We start from the raw sequence: 18,023 nt of genomic DNA, 5'->3' as shown, positions 1-18,023 counted from the left end.
CAGAGAGGCAAAACAGGTAGCTAAAACAGAGATAAAAACAGAAGGAGCTTTAGTCCCTGACGGCGAATCTCCCTAGAAGGTAAGCCAAAATATACCGAGGAGGATCAAAACCTTATCACAGATCTGGAAGGGTCATATAACAAAGAAGGGTGGGCTTATACCCCACAAGGAAACGTGGTTATTCCCTCCTGCCTAATATGGCATTTGGTAAGGGAAGAATATAGGAAAAGGCATTGGGAGATGGAGACTCTATATAAACATTTAATTAGAGAAAGTGTGGCCAGAAATTTGTATACTATGGTGAGACAGGTAACTCAACAACGTGATCTTTGCCTCCAAACTAATCCCAAGAATACCGCCAAGCCAGAAATGGGCCAGATTGGGAAAGACAATGGGCCTGGGCAACAATGACAGATTGATTTTATAGAACTTCCAAGAAAAGGGGGGTATCGATATTTATTGGTATTAACTGATACCTTTTCAGGTTGGCCAGAGGCATTCCCAACCAGAACAGCTAAAGCTCGGGAGACAGCTAAAGCATTGATACAAGAGATAATACCACGTTTTGGAGTCCAGCAAATTTCCCACTGGACTGGGGGGCCTGGGATTACCAACAAAGACCAAGGTAAAGAAGGCATTGAGAACCCCAGCCTTCTCCATGTCCTTGGCCACCAAGGTCCCTGCCCCATTCGACAAGTAGGTGCATGTTTTCCCTCATCTTCTTTTTGCTGCTGATACCTATAGAAGTCAGTCCTTTGTTTTGCCTTTCATGTCTGTCATTAGATTCGAACCCAGGTGGACTTTTCTTTTCTCATTACTATCTCTGCATACTCAGACACTGTCCCTGGCCCTGCTTCCACCTCCTGTATACATTCTTTTTGTATTTGAGTTTAGCCAGGACCAACTTGTTCATCCATGCAGGCCTTCTGCCACTTTGGCTTGACTTGCTGCATGCTAAGTTGGACTTTTCTTGAGCTTGGAGGAGAGCTCCTTGACAATCAACCAAGATGTCCTGGACCCCTTTTGTCTCCAGGACCATCTACCAAGGGACTCTTTCAAGCACGTCCTTCAGCAGCCTGAGGCTGAGTATGGAGTTAGCACTGTGGGGAGATCAGAGACAGGGCCAGTCTGCTCCCAGAAGTCCGGGGCTGCAATCTTGCTTTTTGTCTTATCCCCTCCTCTCAGGATCCTGAACACCATCATCTCATGGTCAGTGCACCCAAGGCTTGCACATCCCAAACCAGTTTGTTTGTAAGAATGAAGTACAGTAGTGCATCTCCCCTTGTTGTCTCCTCCATCACCTGTGTCAGGAAGCTGTCATCAATGCACTCCAGGAGCCTCCTGCTTTGGGGTTTTTCTATTTTTTTTATGCTGTCTCTAAGTGTGAGGTGTGAAGGTATTCTCACCTTTGGTAAATAGCAGGGTGACCAGATGGGTCTAGTCTCTGATATTCCCAGTACCACCTAGTCACTGGCTCATTACTGGACATTTGTTCTAGTGTATTAATTCTGACAGACTTCTTTTTTTTTAAAAATAGAAACATTGACCACCAGGCACAGCCCACAGTAAAAGCAGTTGAACTCTATTTATAATGCAATGTTACTCTAAACTCCCATCACCATCATTTCTGTAAACACTAACCTGTTTAGTGTCAAGTGGCTGTGATAGAAAGGAAGAGCAGAAAGGGATTTTGAAGGAAAATGTGTTCCACCAGAAAGGTTTAACAGCAGTATGCCAAGCCACAGCTTAGGGGAATTTTAATTGTCAGTTCTGGCTATCTCAAAATATTGACAATTGACTTCAGAGGGAGGGTGAGGAGTGCAGCACTTAAGTTACTCTGCACAAAACAGTAATATTCATAAAACTTAGTCACATTCTCTGCACTTGCCACTCATGTCCAGTATAAGAAAAAAATTATGCTAGTCTTTGGAAAGTAGAATAGACATTGAATTCCTTCCCATTTAATAATTTATACCAGGGTCTCAAAAGATCTGCAAAGAAATTGAAAGCAGAGTTGCTTTCAATATTTAAAATGTTATGAATATTCATCTCTCACTTTTACTATGGCTCCTACCCACTACAAACGGAAAGGACAACTGTTCAAAATGTTTTCAATGCTGTATCCATTTAAATGCTTCTCTTCTCCCATACGATTTGTCAAGTCTGCAAATATTACTCAGCCCCCCTGTTTACTTCATATCTGTACATAAAGCATACTGTTGAAAAACAAATTCTCATACATTAGAATCTGCTTTTTGGATTAAGTTTCCTGAAAAACATGTACTATGTTATAGACCATTTTCTATATTGCTATTAATCCCTCAGCTTTCCATAAGAGCATAAAAATACTCTTTAATGCTGGTAATATATTCAGGAAAAAAATATTCTAACTAAAGAAAAACACTTTCCATTGGAACAATAGGAATCTTTGGACAGTTGTTAATAAGAGAGCATTACAAACATATTTTGCCCTCCAAGCATATTTTGTCTGCATATTTTTGCATCTGTGAAGAAGGAAATGTACAAAGAGACAAGCAGAACAGACTGCTTTGTCACCAATAACTTCATTCTTATTTTTACCTTGGCATTAGGATGTTGCCTTGCTTTATATTACAACAGTGTCTCTGCAGGGGAAGAAATGAAAAGGAAGTCTAATTCATCCAGTGGCTCCAGGAAGTGTTATTTGCAGTGTCCTAATGAATCAGTAAATCTCTTAATAAGCAAATACTTTGAATCGATACATAAGAAGTGTACTGGTCATACAGCTGAGATTGGACCCTGTCTGTACACACTCAAAAGCTACTAATTTACATCTCTCTGGAATAGCAGCGAGCAATGCCCAAAAGGCACAAGAACACACTTACCAGCGTGTTGGAAGAACCGTATCCAGCCTCTTGCCGGCAGCATCCCAGTGCGAATCCCATGTTTCATGGAGCTGGCCAAACTCTCAGCACCACTGTTGGTTTTGGATCAGTGGCAAAGAAATGGCAAGCTATGAAGTGGCAATAAGGATAAGAAGGCCCCACGTTGCCCAATATATTGCTCAATATGCATTGTACTTGTATGCTGCTCATAGGCTTTTCCCTGGCCACAATACTGGTGACAGTGTAGTAGTACAACTGGAGCTCACCGAGAGTGTTGTACTTCAAAGTCAGTCTCTAATGCAGTAATACAGACTCTTTGGGACTTCAGGATCAAGACTAGATTAATTGTGTAAGGTGTGCTACAAAAAAAAAAAAAAAAAAAAAAAGAGAGAGAGAGAAGACACTTTCAAGCTATCACAAAGCAACCCAGAAAAAAGCTAGGCCATTAGCAGAAAGGCAATGTCCTCGCTCAGCCTGCACCAATCTGCAGATGGAGCATATGTCCTGGTGCAGGATACAGTTAGAGACATGCTGTAAATAGCAATTTGACCTGAAGAACACAAGTGAACTTTGACATTTTTTTATCCCTCATATTTTGATTTTTCCTTCAAACCCAGGAGACTGAAACAACAGTTAGAAGGAGGCTGTATTCTCTGACAAATATTCCAACACCAAGGAATATGTTTGTTGGTACCTTTAACACTCAGAGTTTATGAGCCTGAAATTCAAGATGAACCATCTAATATAATTTGAACTACAAGCAACACAATATCTTGAACTCTACAAGGTATGCCATGGAGCTCATAAACAGGCCCTAACCGAGGGCCACAAGGAGCAAGAGGATTTGCAGATGTGTTACAGATGCTTGCACCGAACCACAGGGCTTTCCAGACCAAAAGGCTGCGTAACCAGCACAGGACCCTTTCCCAAGGGAAGAGTGCACTGTCCGAACGCTGCCTGCCTGCAAATCTTCCACACAGCTTCAGCACGTGTTAAGGAAGCAATCCTGCTCCTACAGGGCTTCTCATGCAAGAGGCTCCAAGGCTGACAGAGCAGACATTTGGCTATGAAGCATCACGCATTTGTTCCACCACGGAGGTACGCCACTGTTTGAGTTGAGGGTTGCAGCTACCTCATCTATAGCACTCTATATTCAAGTACCTACATGCATTTGAAATTAAAAAATTAAGGCCATCAGCCACATTGTAATGCTTACCTTATGGCAAACGGTAGTCAATGTATAAAAGGGAGGGTTTTCCTCACCTGATATAATATGTATTTTGTATTACCTCAGTACCTGAAAATTTACCGTGGGAAAGCAAGTGCAAAATCACCCAGTTTGATTATGTGAGGATGTAAGATAGCAAGGCTCTTCTACTGCATCTTGTTAATTGACAGAAGTCATCGTACACCTGCAAAGGATATTGTCCTGATTCACAGAGGCAGGTAGAGTTTGCTATCCACCAGCTCAAATACCTCTTTTGAGGTACAAGCAAGTAGGATCTAAGCAGTGATCTTGCAAGGAAAACCCTAGGAAAGCCAGCCTTGTGGTGAAACCTGAGCCCAAATGTTAGCGTTTTTGATTTGAACTACCAAACCACTTTGGGCTATAGCTGGGATTCAATACATAGGGACACTCATCTCAGAAGACCAAAGCAATAGAGCAAGTAGCAACAGGCACAATTTGCAACGTGGAAAACTCCAATCAAATACAAAGAAATGTTTTTATGCCATGAGGGTGCTGACGGGGGAAGAGGGACCCAGGGAGGTTGTGCAATCTCCATCCCCGCAGATGCTGAACACTTGACTGGACGAGGCCTCATACAACTTTATATAATGAGGCTGTGCTTTGAGCGGGGGATTTGACAAGATGACATCCAGAGACCCTTTCTAATGTAAATTATTACAACTCCACTATATTTATCTATTTGCAACATAGATTACTCACTCACTGTCCTGGCATTCCCAGGTTTTCCGGGAGAGCACTACATAGCCCCAGCCCAGATACAAGGAACCCCAAATCCCTTCCGATAAGCAAAATTACTTTCATCTTCCATGAAGAACATTTATGAGTTTGTCATGAGAATCTGCAGCTCTACAGACAATGAAAGGGCCATTCCTGAAATATTTATAGCCTTTCCACTGAAAGACTGGGAACTCAGAACACTAATTTTAAAACAAATAAAAAACCAAAACCAAACCCACACCCTACTAACAATATACACATTTGGGGTTGTTTCTGAGTAAGCTTTGTTACCCCATCTACTTCCATTGATGAACCAAGCTGTCTAGTAGGAGGTTTCTTATATTCCACATCAACTGGTGGTTAGAGTATACCCTGCAGCAATGTGTTTTATAACCTTCTGAAAACATGAAACATTACCATGCGTAATATGAATACGTGAGGACATTCTCATTATATAAATAGAAAACCCTGTTAAACTCTCACCAAGCTAAGGAATATTTTCTTTCCAATATATTGCTTACTTCCTTTGGGAAATTCTGTCCTTAATAAAAAATCACCTTCATAGAGGCTGTAACGTGTTGCTTAAAAACAAGCAAACCAAAACACAAACAAAAAACCCACACACAAATCCTGAGAGAAAAGCCAGGAGGGGAATTAAACATTTGTGCTGTCAAAGCATTAAAAACAAAAATACAGAATGTGCTATATTTAAATTAACTTTAATAAGAAGTACAAAAAGATAATGTTAAGCAATATTTTGCATGTGGTTAATAAATATTCTTCAACAGCAAGCAGTGACACATTCAAACATAAATCCAGTTATTTCTTTTACATTTTAGAAAAGTAACAACTTTTTCCAGTTAAAACAAGGTCACAAATTACGGAATATTATCATTCTCTTTAATTATTTGTAACTATGAAACCTACTAAATAAGTGAACTGTCACCCAGAAGATTTTATGTGACGTTGATGTTCAAGGTTAAGTATACTTACATTTATCATGCAGTTTCTTACTGTGCATATTTGATTGGTGTTTAATTTTCTTTAAAATTATTGGTTCCATTCTTCCTGTTTCCTTATTTCTTGTTAATATACTGGAAGCATCTATTTTCAAACTCCTATATATTTTCACGCCTAAGAAGTGACTCACTCAAGTATATTTGTCATACAATGCATAAATGCTCTCTGACTCCAGCCCAGCTGAGAAATTGCTAACAGTGTCTGAATCAGACTCCATGGGTTTTTTTACTATTTTTTAAAAATCAAGTATAACAAGACTTAGTGTAATCACTTCCATTAAAATTAAAGTGCTTTCAAATGTTTCCTAACAAACTGACTATTTGGAGGGGAGAGGGTGAAGGAGTGCTGCTTAGGAACTAATTTTTTAACAGTTTATAGATACGGTGTATATTATACGCATGTATTCTAATAGATGTAAAGTACTACATTGCATTCCGTGCTAATGCTAAGCTACAGTAGCCTATAAACTGATAAATTCAGGCAAAATGAACATCTAATAAAGAATATCAAAAGCAGTTGATCAAAGCATCATTTTGTTCCATACCCTATTTCCATCCACACTCAACAGCATAGATAGATGGAGGAAGTACTGGAAAGCAAATGTAACACTTCAACCTGTTGAAGTTCACCTCTTTGAATATTAGATGAATGAAAGCACTCAATGCAATCATTAAAAACCTTGAATACATAAAGACACACTCCAGGCCACTTGATCAAGTGATATATTCACAATATTATATAAGGAATTCAAATCTGGAAGCAAAATATAACTTTTAAATCATCCATCAATAAAAATATATTCATATATTTATGTAGACACCAACACTAGAGGAAGAGTATACATCATCTTGCATATTTTAAAACATCCTCCAAATTCCTTTTTGTGAGTGTTATCACCTAATCCTAACTCACAGCACTTTCACAATATTCTTAAAAGTCATTAATATATACCAGGAATGAAAGAGACATCAAGTCCTCCATTTCAGTATGGTTGGCTATTCTTTTAAGGACTTATTTTCACGGATTAAAGAACTAAGCACCTCTATTCAAAGGAGAGCCCAGTTGTACTCTCAGGCATGCTCCCATTCTGGAAAAATTCCTTACTGACTTCAGTGGCGCAGATGAATATCCTGAGGGTGCTAATCAGCTTTATTTTATTCAGTGCAAATTTTGCCCTGATCTTAGTCAGAGAGGTCAAGCCCTCAAAGTTTAGCCTCTTCCCAGTAATATGTAATCACATACTCCAAAACGTGAGTTCAAAGATTCACCTAGAGAGAACTGAATCTAGAAAATCAAATGGTTTAAAGTAGAGGAAAACAAACTTTTTATGTGATTAACATCTGCCATTCATTGAAAGAAACTTTTGAGCCTTTACCTTCTACTGCTGAAGATCTAAAGTGATGAAGTCACTCTGATTCTCAGATGGCTGGAATTAACAATTGGATTCAGACTAGTGTTAACAGTTCTGGTTGTTAGGGAGTTTGGGTTATCTACAGAAATGAGGTGGAGGAGGTCTCCTTGATTAACAAAAAAAATAAATTAAGAGAAGGTAGTGTTAAGGAGATACTTAAGGCTATATTGCAAGCTGACAGCATTCTAGCAGAAGGTACATTGTCACTGGGAAGAGGCAGAAGGAATCCTAAAATTCCGCTTTTTAAAAGAACCACTCACTTTGCTGGGGGCTGAAGCGTGAGCTGATTTTCATATAAATTCACTTAATTACTTTAATGTTTTGAAGTCCTTAAGATAAAAACTTTATATATGACATCAAATTATACCACATTCAGAGATTCTATTTAGATTTGTTCAGACGTCTGTACATTTATCATGCTCTTTTTTTATTAAATTACGCTATTTAACTTTTTTGGCTCATTTTAAAATGTTTTCTTCCTCTGCTTTAAAACCCATTGCATTGTTTTATAAATTTTAGCATTATGTGTCTACACATAATGGGGCATAGATGGGTGATAGCTTCATACCTGTACTGAAATAATCTTTCATGCAAATTTGTTAGTAATGGAAATGTTCAGAAGCATAGACTTCATCTATTTTGTGAAAGGCCAAGGTAAAACTTGTGCACCACTAAGCTTCCAGAATAAAAATGAGAGGTATGGAGGATGGATGCTGACTGTCTGTGCTTAAGTGAAAGTCACACCCCTTGAGAAAACAAAACCTGGAATTAACAAAGTTCTGCTTCAGTCCTGAAGCTTCTTTTCCCTCCTCCTCCCTAGATGTCCCAGGTGGGAGGAAGTACACAACATTGCATGGTTTTCACACAGCAGTCAGCAGAAGCCTCTCAGTTTCAAAGGCACAACTCGCATCCCTCAAGTTCAGCAGACTTATGCAAGAAGTATATCAATTTCATATGCTCTAAAAGTTACTTTCCTACAACTCACATATGGTAATGAAGGCTCAGAACTGAAGCTGAAACAAAAATACACATTACCTGCTTCAGTGGCTTCTTCCTCAATTATCTCACAATCCACTGACACAGCAACAAAAGCCTTTTGCTGCTTCTCTTTGCCCCTTTCTTCCCCCATACATCTGCAGCTCCTCCCAGCTGCTTCTGGTTGCTTTCACACAGACAGTTTGTGGTCACCCCACTTTTAAAAAGTCTCACCACCCCGTATCTTATCTGTAATCACTGGGAAGAGAGGCTGATTCAGTAAGGCTACTGTTTGGTGTCTAGTGAAGCTCTTTCGTACTCTCTCTGCTGACTATACAGGCAGACTAGCTCCTTCATTTATCGTGATGTTCAGTGGTATGAGTAGTCTCCCAAGCTAAAACTCCTACCTCAGAACAGCTACCGTAATAATTTTTTAAAAGATGCTCAGCAATGCAGCAATTACAAGTTGAATTAACCCAGCTATGGGAGGTGAAGGTAATTTCCCTGGCTACAACATAACTGAGAAGTTTGGAAGCCACTCTTTTAAATGCAATCTGTTAAGAAGTCTCCAGCAGTCAACCATGGCTGATAAAAACCCTGCTGATCTCTATATTCTTCATGCTGATTTATAAATTACTGTTACATTACTGGCCATATACATCCAGAAGTACATACCCCAGTACTACATTGGAAATCTATTTAATAAACCTTGTTCAGAATTATTATGGTAATTCCAATTCAAGTTTACCACGGTGTTATATGATTGTATTCATTGTATTCATTTCTGAAGTCACATAAATTATGACACCCTGGCCCAAGGATAATGAGAAAAATAAATTAGATTAACATGTCAACCAAAAGTTTCACTGGTAGATTCCATGTGCAAGTCTTTGATAGGAAAGTGACTTGTGTTTGCTCACTCATGCTCTCTCTCCCCACTTTAAGTATTTAAGACCAGCAAGTTTTACCCAATTTAAATGAAACTTCTGGGTGTTTGCCACATAAATTTGTGAGACCAGCTTTAAAACCCCAGGCAGATTCTACACTGTCAAATGGAAAGAAGGCCTAACTCTTGTATTCCAACGTTGCTTGCACGATGCTTGCGTTCACTTAAATGTTCACATTCAAATTCACTTATCCAGTTGTTAGTCTTACAAATTTGCAACATGTGTGTAGTCAGTTTACTCGCTATAAATGTTTCAGTAGTGAAACAATAAAGCAGACTCTGTCCTCCCACAGGAGGAGTTTGCTTTAATACAGACCAACTGAACTAAACGTGAAAGTGAAACTCTCCTGGAGCGTGCGCACTCAAAAGCCTTGCTGATGCCCACGATAACTGCATGTGGATGTTTAAAATGTATTGTTTTTCACTGAGTGAATTTATATAGTACACCTACTTTTTTATATTAGTGTGCAATAAATGCTTCTTTAGCATGTGATAAACACCTGATTTTTTTGTCTGACTGACTCTAAGCATACACAAGCATACAAAAAATGGTCAGTGAATGAAAAAATAGTTGTACCCAATAAAAGCAGTAGCAGCAGAGCTGACTAACATGAGGCTTCTTGTGCAAACTGAAGATACGCTTTTTGCATGCAGCTCTGAATTACACAGATGTTATCTTCCAGAGAAGAATTCTTGTTGAAGAAGACTTGTACTGTTAAAAACCTTTGGGTAAGGATGCAAAATCCTTCCTTGTCAGGTAATCCAACATGCCTCTGAGCACACTCATGTTTGTAGTGGGGAGCGTCATGCATGGGGCAGTACACAACATTGTTTAAACATTGTCAAGGGTTTGGAGTAGCTGGCATGTGGCCAAGGGTGAAACATAAACCTCTGTTTCTCATACCCCAGTCCAGTGAGGTTTGGAGAGTCCCTAAATCTTGCTGATGTGAACAGAAGGTAAGAACTCCCACCAGGTCACAGGAAGGAGACCCCAGCTACAGAAAACATAATCAAGCTACTCAAGTTCAAGAGAAGGTTAGCATGGGCCTCCATTAAACCATACAGTCAGAGCCTTTTGCCAAAAAACAGAGTTAAAAGTGAAGGGATTTTTCTACAGTTCTAATATTTACAATTATTTGTACATATGTACATATTTATATATTTATTCATACCTGGACATGTGACATTAAAGGGATAATTTATATTTTATAAATGAAATATTTAAAAATGTATAATACCACGAAAAAACCTTTTTTTATTGCTTGCCTTCCAGCCTTATGCTCCTAATCACACTATTGCACACATCTCCATGTTGCATGGAAGATCTACATTTATATATAAATATATATGAAAATAAGCATATTTTTATTTTCATGTTCTGAGTAAAGTGCTCATTTTTTAACTACTGCTGTCAAGAAAGGTTTACTCTGATGGTTTAATTAGAGGGACTTCAAGGGATACACACCTTGTCCATGCTTCTCCCTTTCATATATAACTTATGAAATGCCTTTATTTTCCTGATGTCTACTCTGTCTTAACTGTTAATTCTATCCATAATATGCATTTGTGACCTTGGCATCTATACTGTCACACAAAGTACAAAACAGAATCACATTAAAAGCAAAGAAAAAGCAAGAAAATAAAACAGGAAATGAAAGCAGTGTTTCTCTGTTGGTTTTAGCACATTTCCATGTCTTAAGATACTTTTTATTTGATTTTAGAAACATTTGTACAACTTCGTTAAACTCTGAACATACCTATTTTATGCACTATACTCAAGTACTGTACAAAACTGCAATAAATGACACTATACGACTACATATGTCTCTACTAGAAGACATCATCATAAAGGTGTATCTTTTTTTAAAGGTCAACTAATAACTGCTAATGTATGTGTGAATCGAAATATTTTTCATTGGCCAAGTATACTAAAGTCTAAATACAGTACACAATTATTACTTATGTCATGATTTACCAGGCCTTTAGGGGCATAAAGAATCTTTGCAAAGGCTCAGATGAAAAACAATTTTACTGATCAGTATTAAATGTTCATATAAAATTGCAAATGGCAGCTCCAATTTTGCTGTATTTGTCTATATGAAATACAGTTGATACCTACTGATGATGCATGACCTTTTATTAAAAAAATAACATTCAAATCTTAGCAAAACCATTTCTAGTATACAAAGTTGTTGTAAAGTTATGTCAGCGAAATGTAAAGTTGCAATTTACAAAAGCAGCAGTAAATTTTATTATACGGACAATTTCCTGAACTTAAATCATGGTTCTTGTTTCCCTTGAAAACAATGCTTTCTGGGACAAATACAGGTAAATATTTTAATGGCAGGTTTTATGATAACATTAAGCAAGGAAAAAGAGTGTATTATATTACTGATATACTTAACCCTGAAAAATTTCTGAGTGCTTTTATGAACCTGACAATAATCCAATTAATAACAAAATCAAAAAGCAAAAAATTCCAACCCTGCTGAACCAGACAACCTGGCTTAGCAACATCAAATAAACAAAACAGTGAAAAGAATAAGAGTTTCACTAGCAGAAGTTGGTTGATATTGGAAATTTGAGTAACACTTGGTTTTCCCTGAAATCAGTTAGAAGAGTTCATTAACAACTTCAAACAGGACAGAAGTAAGAAACTTGTGGCTTTTGCCATATAGTAGTCTTTACTACCTCTTCAGCCTAACTAGTATCCAGAATGTTTGTGAACAGTAGAACTGGATGACCTCCATACTCTGTTATGTACATGGGTACTGCTATTGTATGAAACAATTACATCTTTTTAAAAAAATCTTTTTTAAATGACAGTTTCTTTCATTAAAGTAGAATTAGTTACGTTATAGAAAAATATTTTAACTTTAAATTAAAAAAATACTGTTCCTAAATTATTATGTAGGATCATATCTTCATTTCATTGTACGGAGAGAATATAATTCTGTATATTTAAATCCTAGTTTAACAGAACTCCCCTGGGTAGAACTTTTAAAGAGCTGGCTATATTTGCCACGGGTGCTATCTGTTTACAGACCCATGAATTAACACTGTGTCCCTCCTTTGGAGATACACAGATAAGACATCTATATACACTCTGTACATAATGGTTCACAGATTAGCAGTTATTAGTCGTACTGTACATAGCGAACAACCTATCTGATTAGAATGATGCTTTAAGTCCTCAGTGCAATTCAGCTTTTAGGTTGATGGCGCAAAGCCAAGTAAGACAGGCTCCCTGTTTAGATATGTAGCCCAATACACTAAATTAAAAGTACCAAATAAGACTGGAAACACTATTCTAGACATTCTGTCAATTTTGCTAACACTGTTGAATGTCTTCTTTGCTTCCTGTGGCTTCGCTTCTGGTTTTGCCTTGTTGGGTTCTGCAGTTGTAGCACTCTTGGAGATGGTTGGTAGCACTGAGTCCTTGGTAATATTTGGAGCATAGTTGGCAACAGCCACTGCATAGGCATTGTTTTTCTTAATGACAGATGCTTTTTCTTTTTTCTATTGGAAGACAGCATGAGGTTAAATATTTAATGTGTATTTGCCAGAATAGACTTAATAAAACATCATTGCAAATGTAAAAGAAACAAATGAGTATGTGTGAGTATTTTAAAATAAATACCAGGAATACCATACTTATAAATTCAAATATAAGGAAGACACTCCCCATCTATCCAAAAAGAAGGTACAGATAACATAAGAACGGTCTAAAAACATGGACTCTTGCACCATCAAATTCCCTACTGAAATTACATGAGGAAAGGTCTGTTACTGTGATTGTAAGGATAACTGGAAAAGAGTTGGTCTTTCTCTAGCTGCTTTATATCTGGCTCTTTACCACAGAACTTCAAGATCTTTAAAATGTTCTCTGTTAGGAGAACTAGGAGGAGTGAATGGGCGGACTGGAAAAAATAATATTACCTGGCATCGTAATAAAATGAAAATTAGGCCATCTTTCCCATATAATTCTGGCATCACTATTATTTGAACATCTCATAACATGCCTCTAATAAATAAAGGAATTTCAGTAATGGTCAACATTTTAAAGACATTCTGGAGAAATATGTGTGTTTACATGTATATACATAGACACACAGAGAGATGTCAGAAGGAGATTACAATTAAGAGAAAGGACTCCAGCCTGGTAGTTGCAGAAGTGAGCTGAGAACTAGCCCAAGAACTATTGTTTTTCAGAAATTATTGTTTAAAAAAATGCAGAAGAATGATGAAAATGAGCATTAGAACCCCAAAAATAACAGAAGATATGAAAAGTGGGATGGAATGACAAGAATTTAATGGAGTTCAGCAGAGGGAAATTTAAGTCCTGCACCTGGGGAGGAATACCCCCATGCGCCAGTACAGGTTGGGGCTAACGGGCTGGAAAGCTGGTTTGCAGAAAAAGCCCAGGGTGTCCCGGTGGAAACCAAGTTGAACACAAGCCAGCAATGTGCCCTCACAACAACAGAGGCCAACACCCTCCTGGGCTGCGCTACCAACAGCGTTGCCAGCAGGCCGAGGGAGGTGATCAGTCCCCTCAACTCAGTCCTGGTGAGACACATCCAAAGTGCTAGGTCCAGTACTGGGCTTCCCAGTTCAAGAGAGACATAGACATAATGGAGTGAGTCCACTGAAGGGCCACAAAGATGACTGAAGGCCTGAGGCACCTGAAATATGAAAGGCTGAGAGAGCTGGGACTGTTCAGCCTGCAGAAGAGAAGGCTGAGGGGGGGATCTTATCAATGTATATAAATATCTCATGGGAAAGAGTAAAGGACCAGACCAGATTCTTCTCAGTGATACCCAGTGGAAGGACAATCTGAAATACAGAATTTTCTACTTAGACATACAAAACCTTCTGTTTTACTGTGAGTGTGACTGAGCACTGGAACAGGTTGCCGAGAGGTTGTGGAGTCTCCATCCTTGGAGATATTAAAAGACCACCTGGACATGACCCTGAGCAACTGTCCCTAGCTGACCCTGCTTGGAGTCGGGGGCATGAACTAGATGACCTCCAGAGGTCTCTTCCAACCTCAGCAATTCTGTGTTTTTATGGAATTGTGTATGCTTTCAAATGGCTAAAGTTCACCCAATGGCAGTCCAATGGAGAGACTATGTCTATAGATAGATACAGGATCTGTAGGTAATTGAGTACAGGCTTGAATTTTTTGACATCTATATAGGTACACAGGCTAGCTCTGCAATATGACTATAATGCTATAAATGGATTCACTACTTTGCAGCAATCTCAAACTAAGAAACTCCTAATAACCTACAGGAAAGAATGGAAGGATTTCAGTTTCTCAGGAAGCAAGGCTCTCCGTATATGTTAGAAGCAGGGAAATAAATATTAGATTCAGCCCACATCTTCCACAACATACAGAATTAAACAGATGAAGAAATGGTTAACTTCTGTCTCATATAAGAAACTATCAGCTATTGTATTGGTTTGGTTTGATTTTTAACCTAATGTAAGTAGCACAAGTGAGGAAATTCTTGTCCCATTTCCGATACAGATGTATTCCAATTTTTTACTTCTGCTGGAAGCCATCTACCCAATTGCCAAATTTGTTTTTAAATTAGCTCAAATTTTATATTTATCAGGGCCATCTACAAATCTTGATAAGATCTTCATGGTTAGAAGCTGTACCTGAAATACCTTGTCTCAGGAGTTGGTGTCACGTAAAAAGAAAATCTGGGACCGGGTGGGAATTCAGTATTGTTCCTTATCAACTGGAGTGTGACAAAGAGCTGATCAAATATGTAGCTTGTCCCTGCACCTGCTTTCCTGTGAGACAATCTCCTTGTTGACAGCACTTAAGATAGGAATTTCCATACAACATGACCACAGATGACTGTCACTGAGGAAACATAATTCACTTCATTTGGTGAAGAGTAAGCTTGGCTTTAGGTGCATAGATGCATTCAACAAAAATAAGAGGAAACTACCAAATCAAATTATGAGAGGAACAGTCTGATCTATCATTCTTTTCTTTCAGACACACTTAGTGTGTTTTTAAAAGGTATCTGTAATACTGTTAATGAGACCTGCAAAATAAAGATGAACCATATTTTTCTATGAGAAACTACAAATATGTTAAAACTTCAGCGCTTTGTTAAGTCAGTTTGAAGAAAATAGAGAACTGGACATGTCAATGATATATAAATCTTGAAACAGAATGTCTAATTTTGTCATTCCTAGGGAAGGAATATTATCTAGTTGTTAAACAGCCACCACTCCTAAGATCATATGACAACACTGTTATATTAATTTAAATGAACAGCCAAAGGACAATTGGAGAGTTTATAAGCGCTCCCTACATTATTACAATGCCAGGGCAATGTGCCAGTCTTAAATGCTTCACTCATGACACGCTGATAAACTTGTAGTGGTTCAGAATCTACTGCTAGCATGAGGGAACAGGTCCTGAAGCTGTGGATAGTTCACATCCTTCTGGAAGCCACAGGGAATTCTAAACAATGTACTCATTTCCTCTCATTTTCCTTTACCGTTAGCTGAACATTTTGCTTCTTTATGCATTGTGCTTTACACATTCAAAGCGCTGAGAAACCATCAGTTAATTAAACTTTGCTTCACGTCTACTATTATCATCTAGGAAGGAAATAATATTCTATCCAATTTTAAGGAGAACCACAGAAATCAGAGTATTCTTTGTCAGAAGAAATCCTTTTCCATTGGTAGAATCAGCGACTGAGATAGGACAAACTTACAGATAGTAAGTCAGTCAGAACAACAAGTCAGCTTTAACATTTGTTCTGTGTTAGTAAAATTATAAACTGTAAAGCTTGACACAAATTTAGGCACATCACCAGTTCATTTTGTTCACAAAACATAAATTCTATCAGGTTAAAATTTCTTCATGCTATCACACCTACACTACCATTAATGCCAGAAAATTAAGGCGTGACTGTGTTTCTGCGCACTCAGAGCATCAATACATCATAGGCAAAGAAGAATTTTGTACAACTGCTACTTAAATTAGTTTAAAATTTAATGACTACATAACATTAGGGATAAGTTTCAGAATAACTTAAAATGTTCAAAACTTCTAGATTTTGTTATTAATAGCTTTTACATATACATGTATTCAGTTTTTCTGATCCTTAGTTACCAGGAAAATTATTATACATTATATCTTTCTGTAATCTTTTTCTTCTTTCCAACTCAATTTGATTAAATAATAAAAAAGTGATCAACCACTATAATCTGGATTAAATTTTCTGAATAACCAGATAAACAGTTGTATCTGAGGAGTCAAGAAACATGTTAGATAGTTCCAAATAAAAAAAAAAAAACACAAACCAAAAAACAATGTGCTTGATAACTAAACCTGGACTCTTGAGACCAAGTGAGATTAGCTACATCAGGGCACATATATTATTGTTCAGGACAGAAAATAGATCTACATTCTGTTGATTTAAAGTATCAAGTTTTTTTGTTTATATATAGCAAATTTTATCAAAACAATATATTACAGCTGGTTTAGTGCAACTGGGTGGAAATAGGGCTATTTCCTTAGGACTTACCTTATCATTCACTACACTTTTTCCATCCCAGGCCCATCCTCGTTTTGTGAAATAATTTACAGTTGCAAATTCAATTAATGCAGAGAATACAAAGGCATAACAGACAGCAATAAACCAATCCATAGCTGTTGCATACGCTACTTTGGGAAGTGAATTTCGAGCACTGATGCTCAGTGTTGTCATTGTCAACACAGTTGTTACTCCTGCAAGGGGACAAAAAACCAGAATATCAACAAATTTACTTGGATTTTGAACGTTAACAAAAATACAAACCAAAAATTATTATGGTATATTTGTGAAACACAATGGAAAATTTGCTTATCTATGTTGCTGACAAACTGCTAGAACCATATTAAAGGCTGCATCTGGAGTTTCTTTTGAAGTATTTTAGTTCAATTTTGTTGTCTAAACTTCCCTATTTTAATCTGCTGAAGATTTTACTTACAGGAGATAGGTTTGTTGGGTTTTTTTTAAGCTATCAGGACAGATAAGAGACAAAATTAACAATTCCTTAATGGAAGCATAATATTTTGCAGCATTACGGCAATAATGATTAATACGTTAATGTTTGGTGGCTGTCTTCATTGCAGTGGCTGCAGGTCTGGCAACCATCTTTACTGACAGTATCACACAAATTGACCTTTATTATTAGAAATAATGTTTGGGTTGGTTTTTTTTTTCCCCCCTCAGTAGCTGTCTCACTAACCATCCAGTGATATAGTTGAAGACATAAACAGGTTAAGTTTTCATTCAGGTAACATGGATTTTTTTCTAGAACAGCACATTGATTTGAAATGCCTGATTGTTATAACTGTAATTATGTGTCAGAAAAACTAGACGATCCAGGAAGGTTGTTCTTTCACTGCGGCAGTGACCCAGTAGAAAGCCAGGAATTATGATCTCAAAAAATCAGAAAAAAGATACATGGGAGGAAAGGAAGAGAACATATTTTCTGAACCAGTTTTAGCAAGCAGAAACCTACAGCCACAAACGCAGTCTCCATTCCTTAAGTAAATCAGCTCTCCCACCTCAGGCTGAATCACACTTAGACAAACTAAACTATTCCCTTTGTAGCACGCCATTAAATACGTCTCCAGAATGAAAAGCAGCATAAAGTGGTATACTTCGCACAGATCAGCAAAGCTACACTCCATTATGACAGGCAAAGGCGATGCCATGGCAGAAGTACTAGTAAGAGCACATCACAGCTTCAACAACTACACACTCATGAGATTGTTGTAAGCGGATTGCCAGGAGAAAGGAATGTCACTCTCCCTCA

General features: G+C 37.7%; 1 protein-coding gene across 1 annotated transcript in view; it reads right to left on the bottom strand.

Moving 5' to 3' along the window:
* Positions 1-12,392: 12,392 nt before the first annotated feature.
* Positions 12,393-18,023, bottom strand: part of GABRA2 (gamma-aminobutyric acid type A receptor subunit alpha2) — a gene marked incomplete at its 3' end in the record, with an annotated part of 59,201 nt that continues 53,570 nt past the window's right edge. Inside the window, exons 8-9 of the mRNA XM_081999160.1 lie at positions 16,745-16,947; positions 12,393-12,701 (exon numbers count right to left, since the gene is read on the bottom strand). Of these exons, the coding sequence (XP_081855286.1) occupies positions 12,393-12,701; positions 16,745-16,947 (512 nt within the window). The remainder of the gene's footprint in view (positions 12,702-16,744; positions 16,948-18,023) is intronic.

The sequence above is a fragment of the Phaethon aethereus genome (genome assembly GCF_964289735.1).
Source record: "Phaethon aethereus genome assembly, chromosome: 4".
NCBI classification, from domain to species: Eukaryota; Metazoa; Chordata; class Aves; order Phaethontiformes; family Phaethontidae; genus Phaethon; species Phaethon aethereus.
The sequence above is the reverse complement of the archived record's forward strand: the minus strand, read 5'-3'. Positions and strand labels throughout refer to the sequence as shown.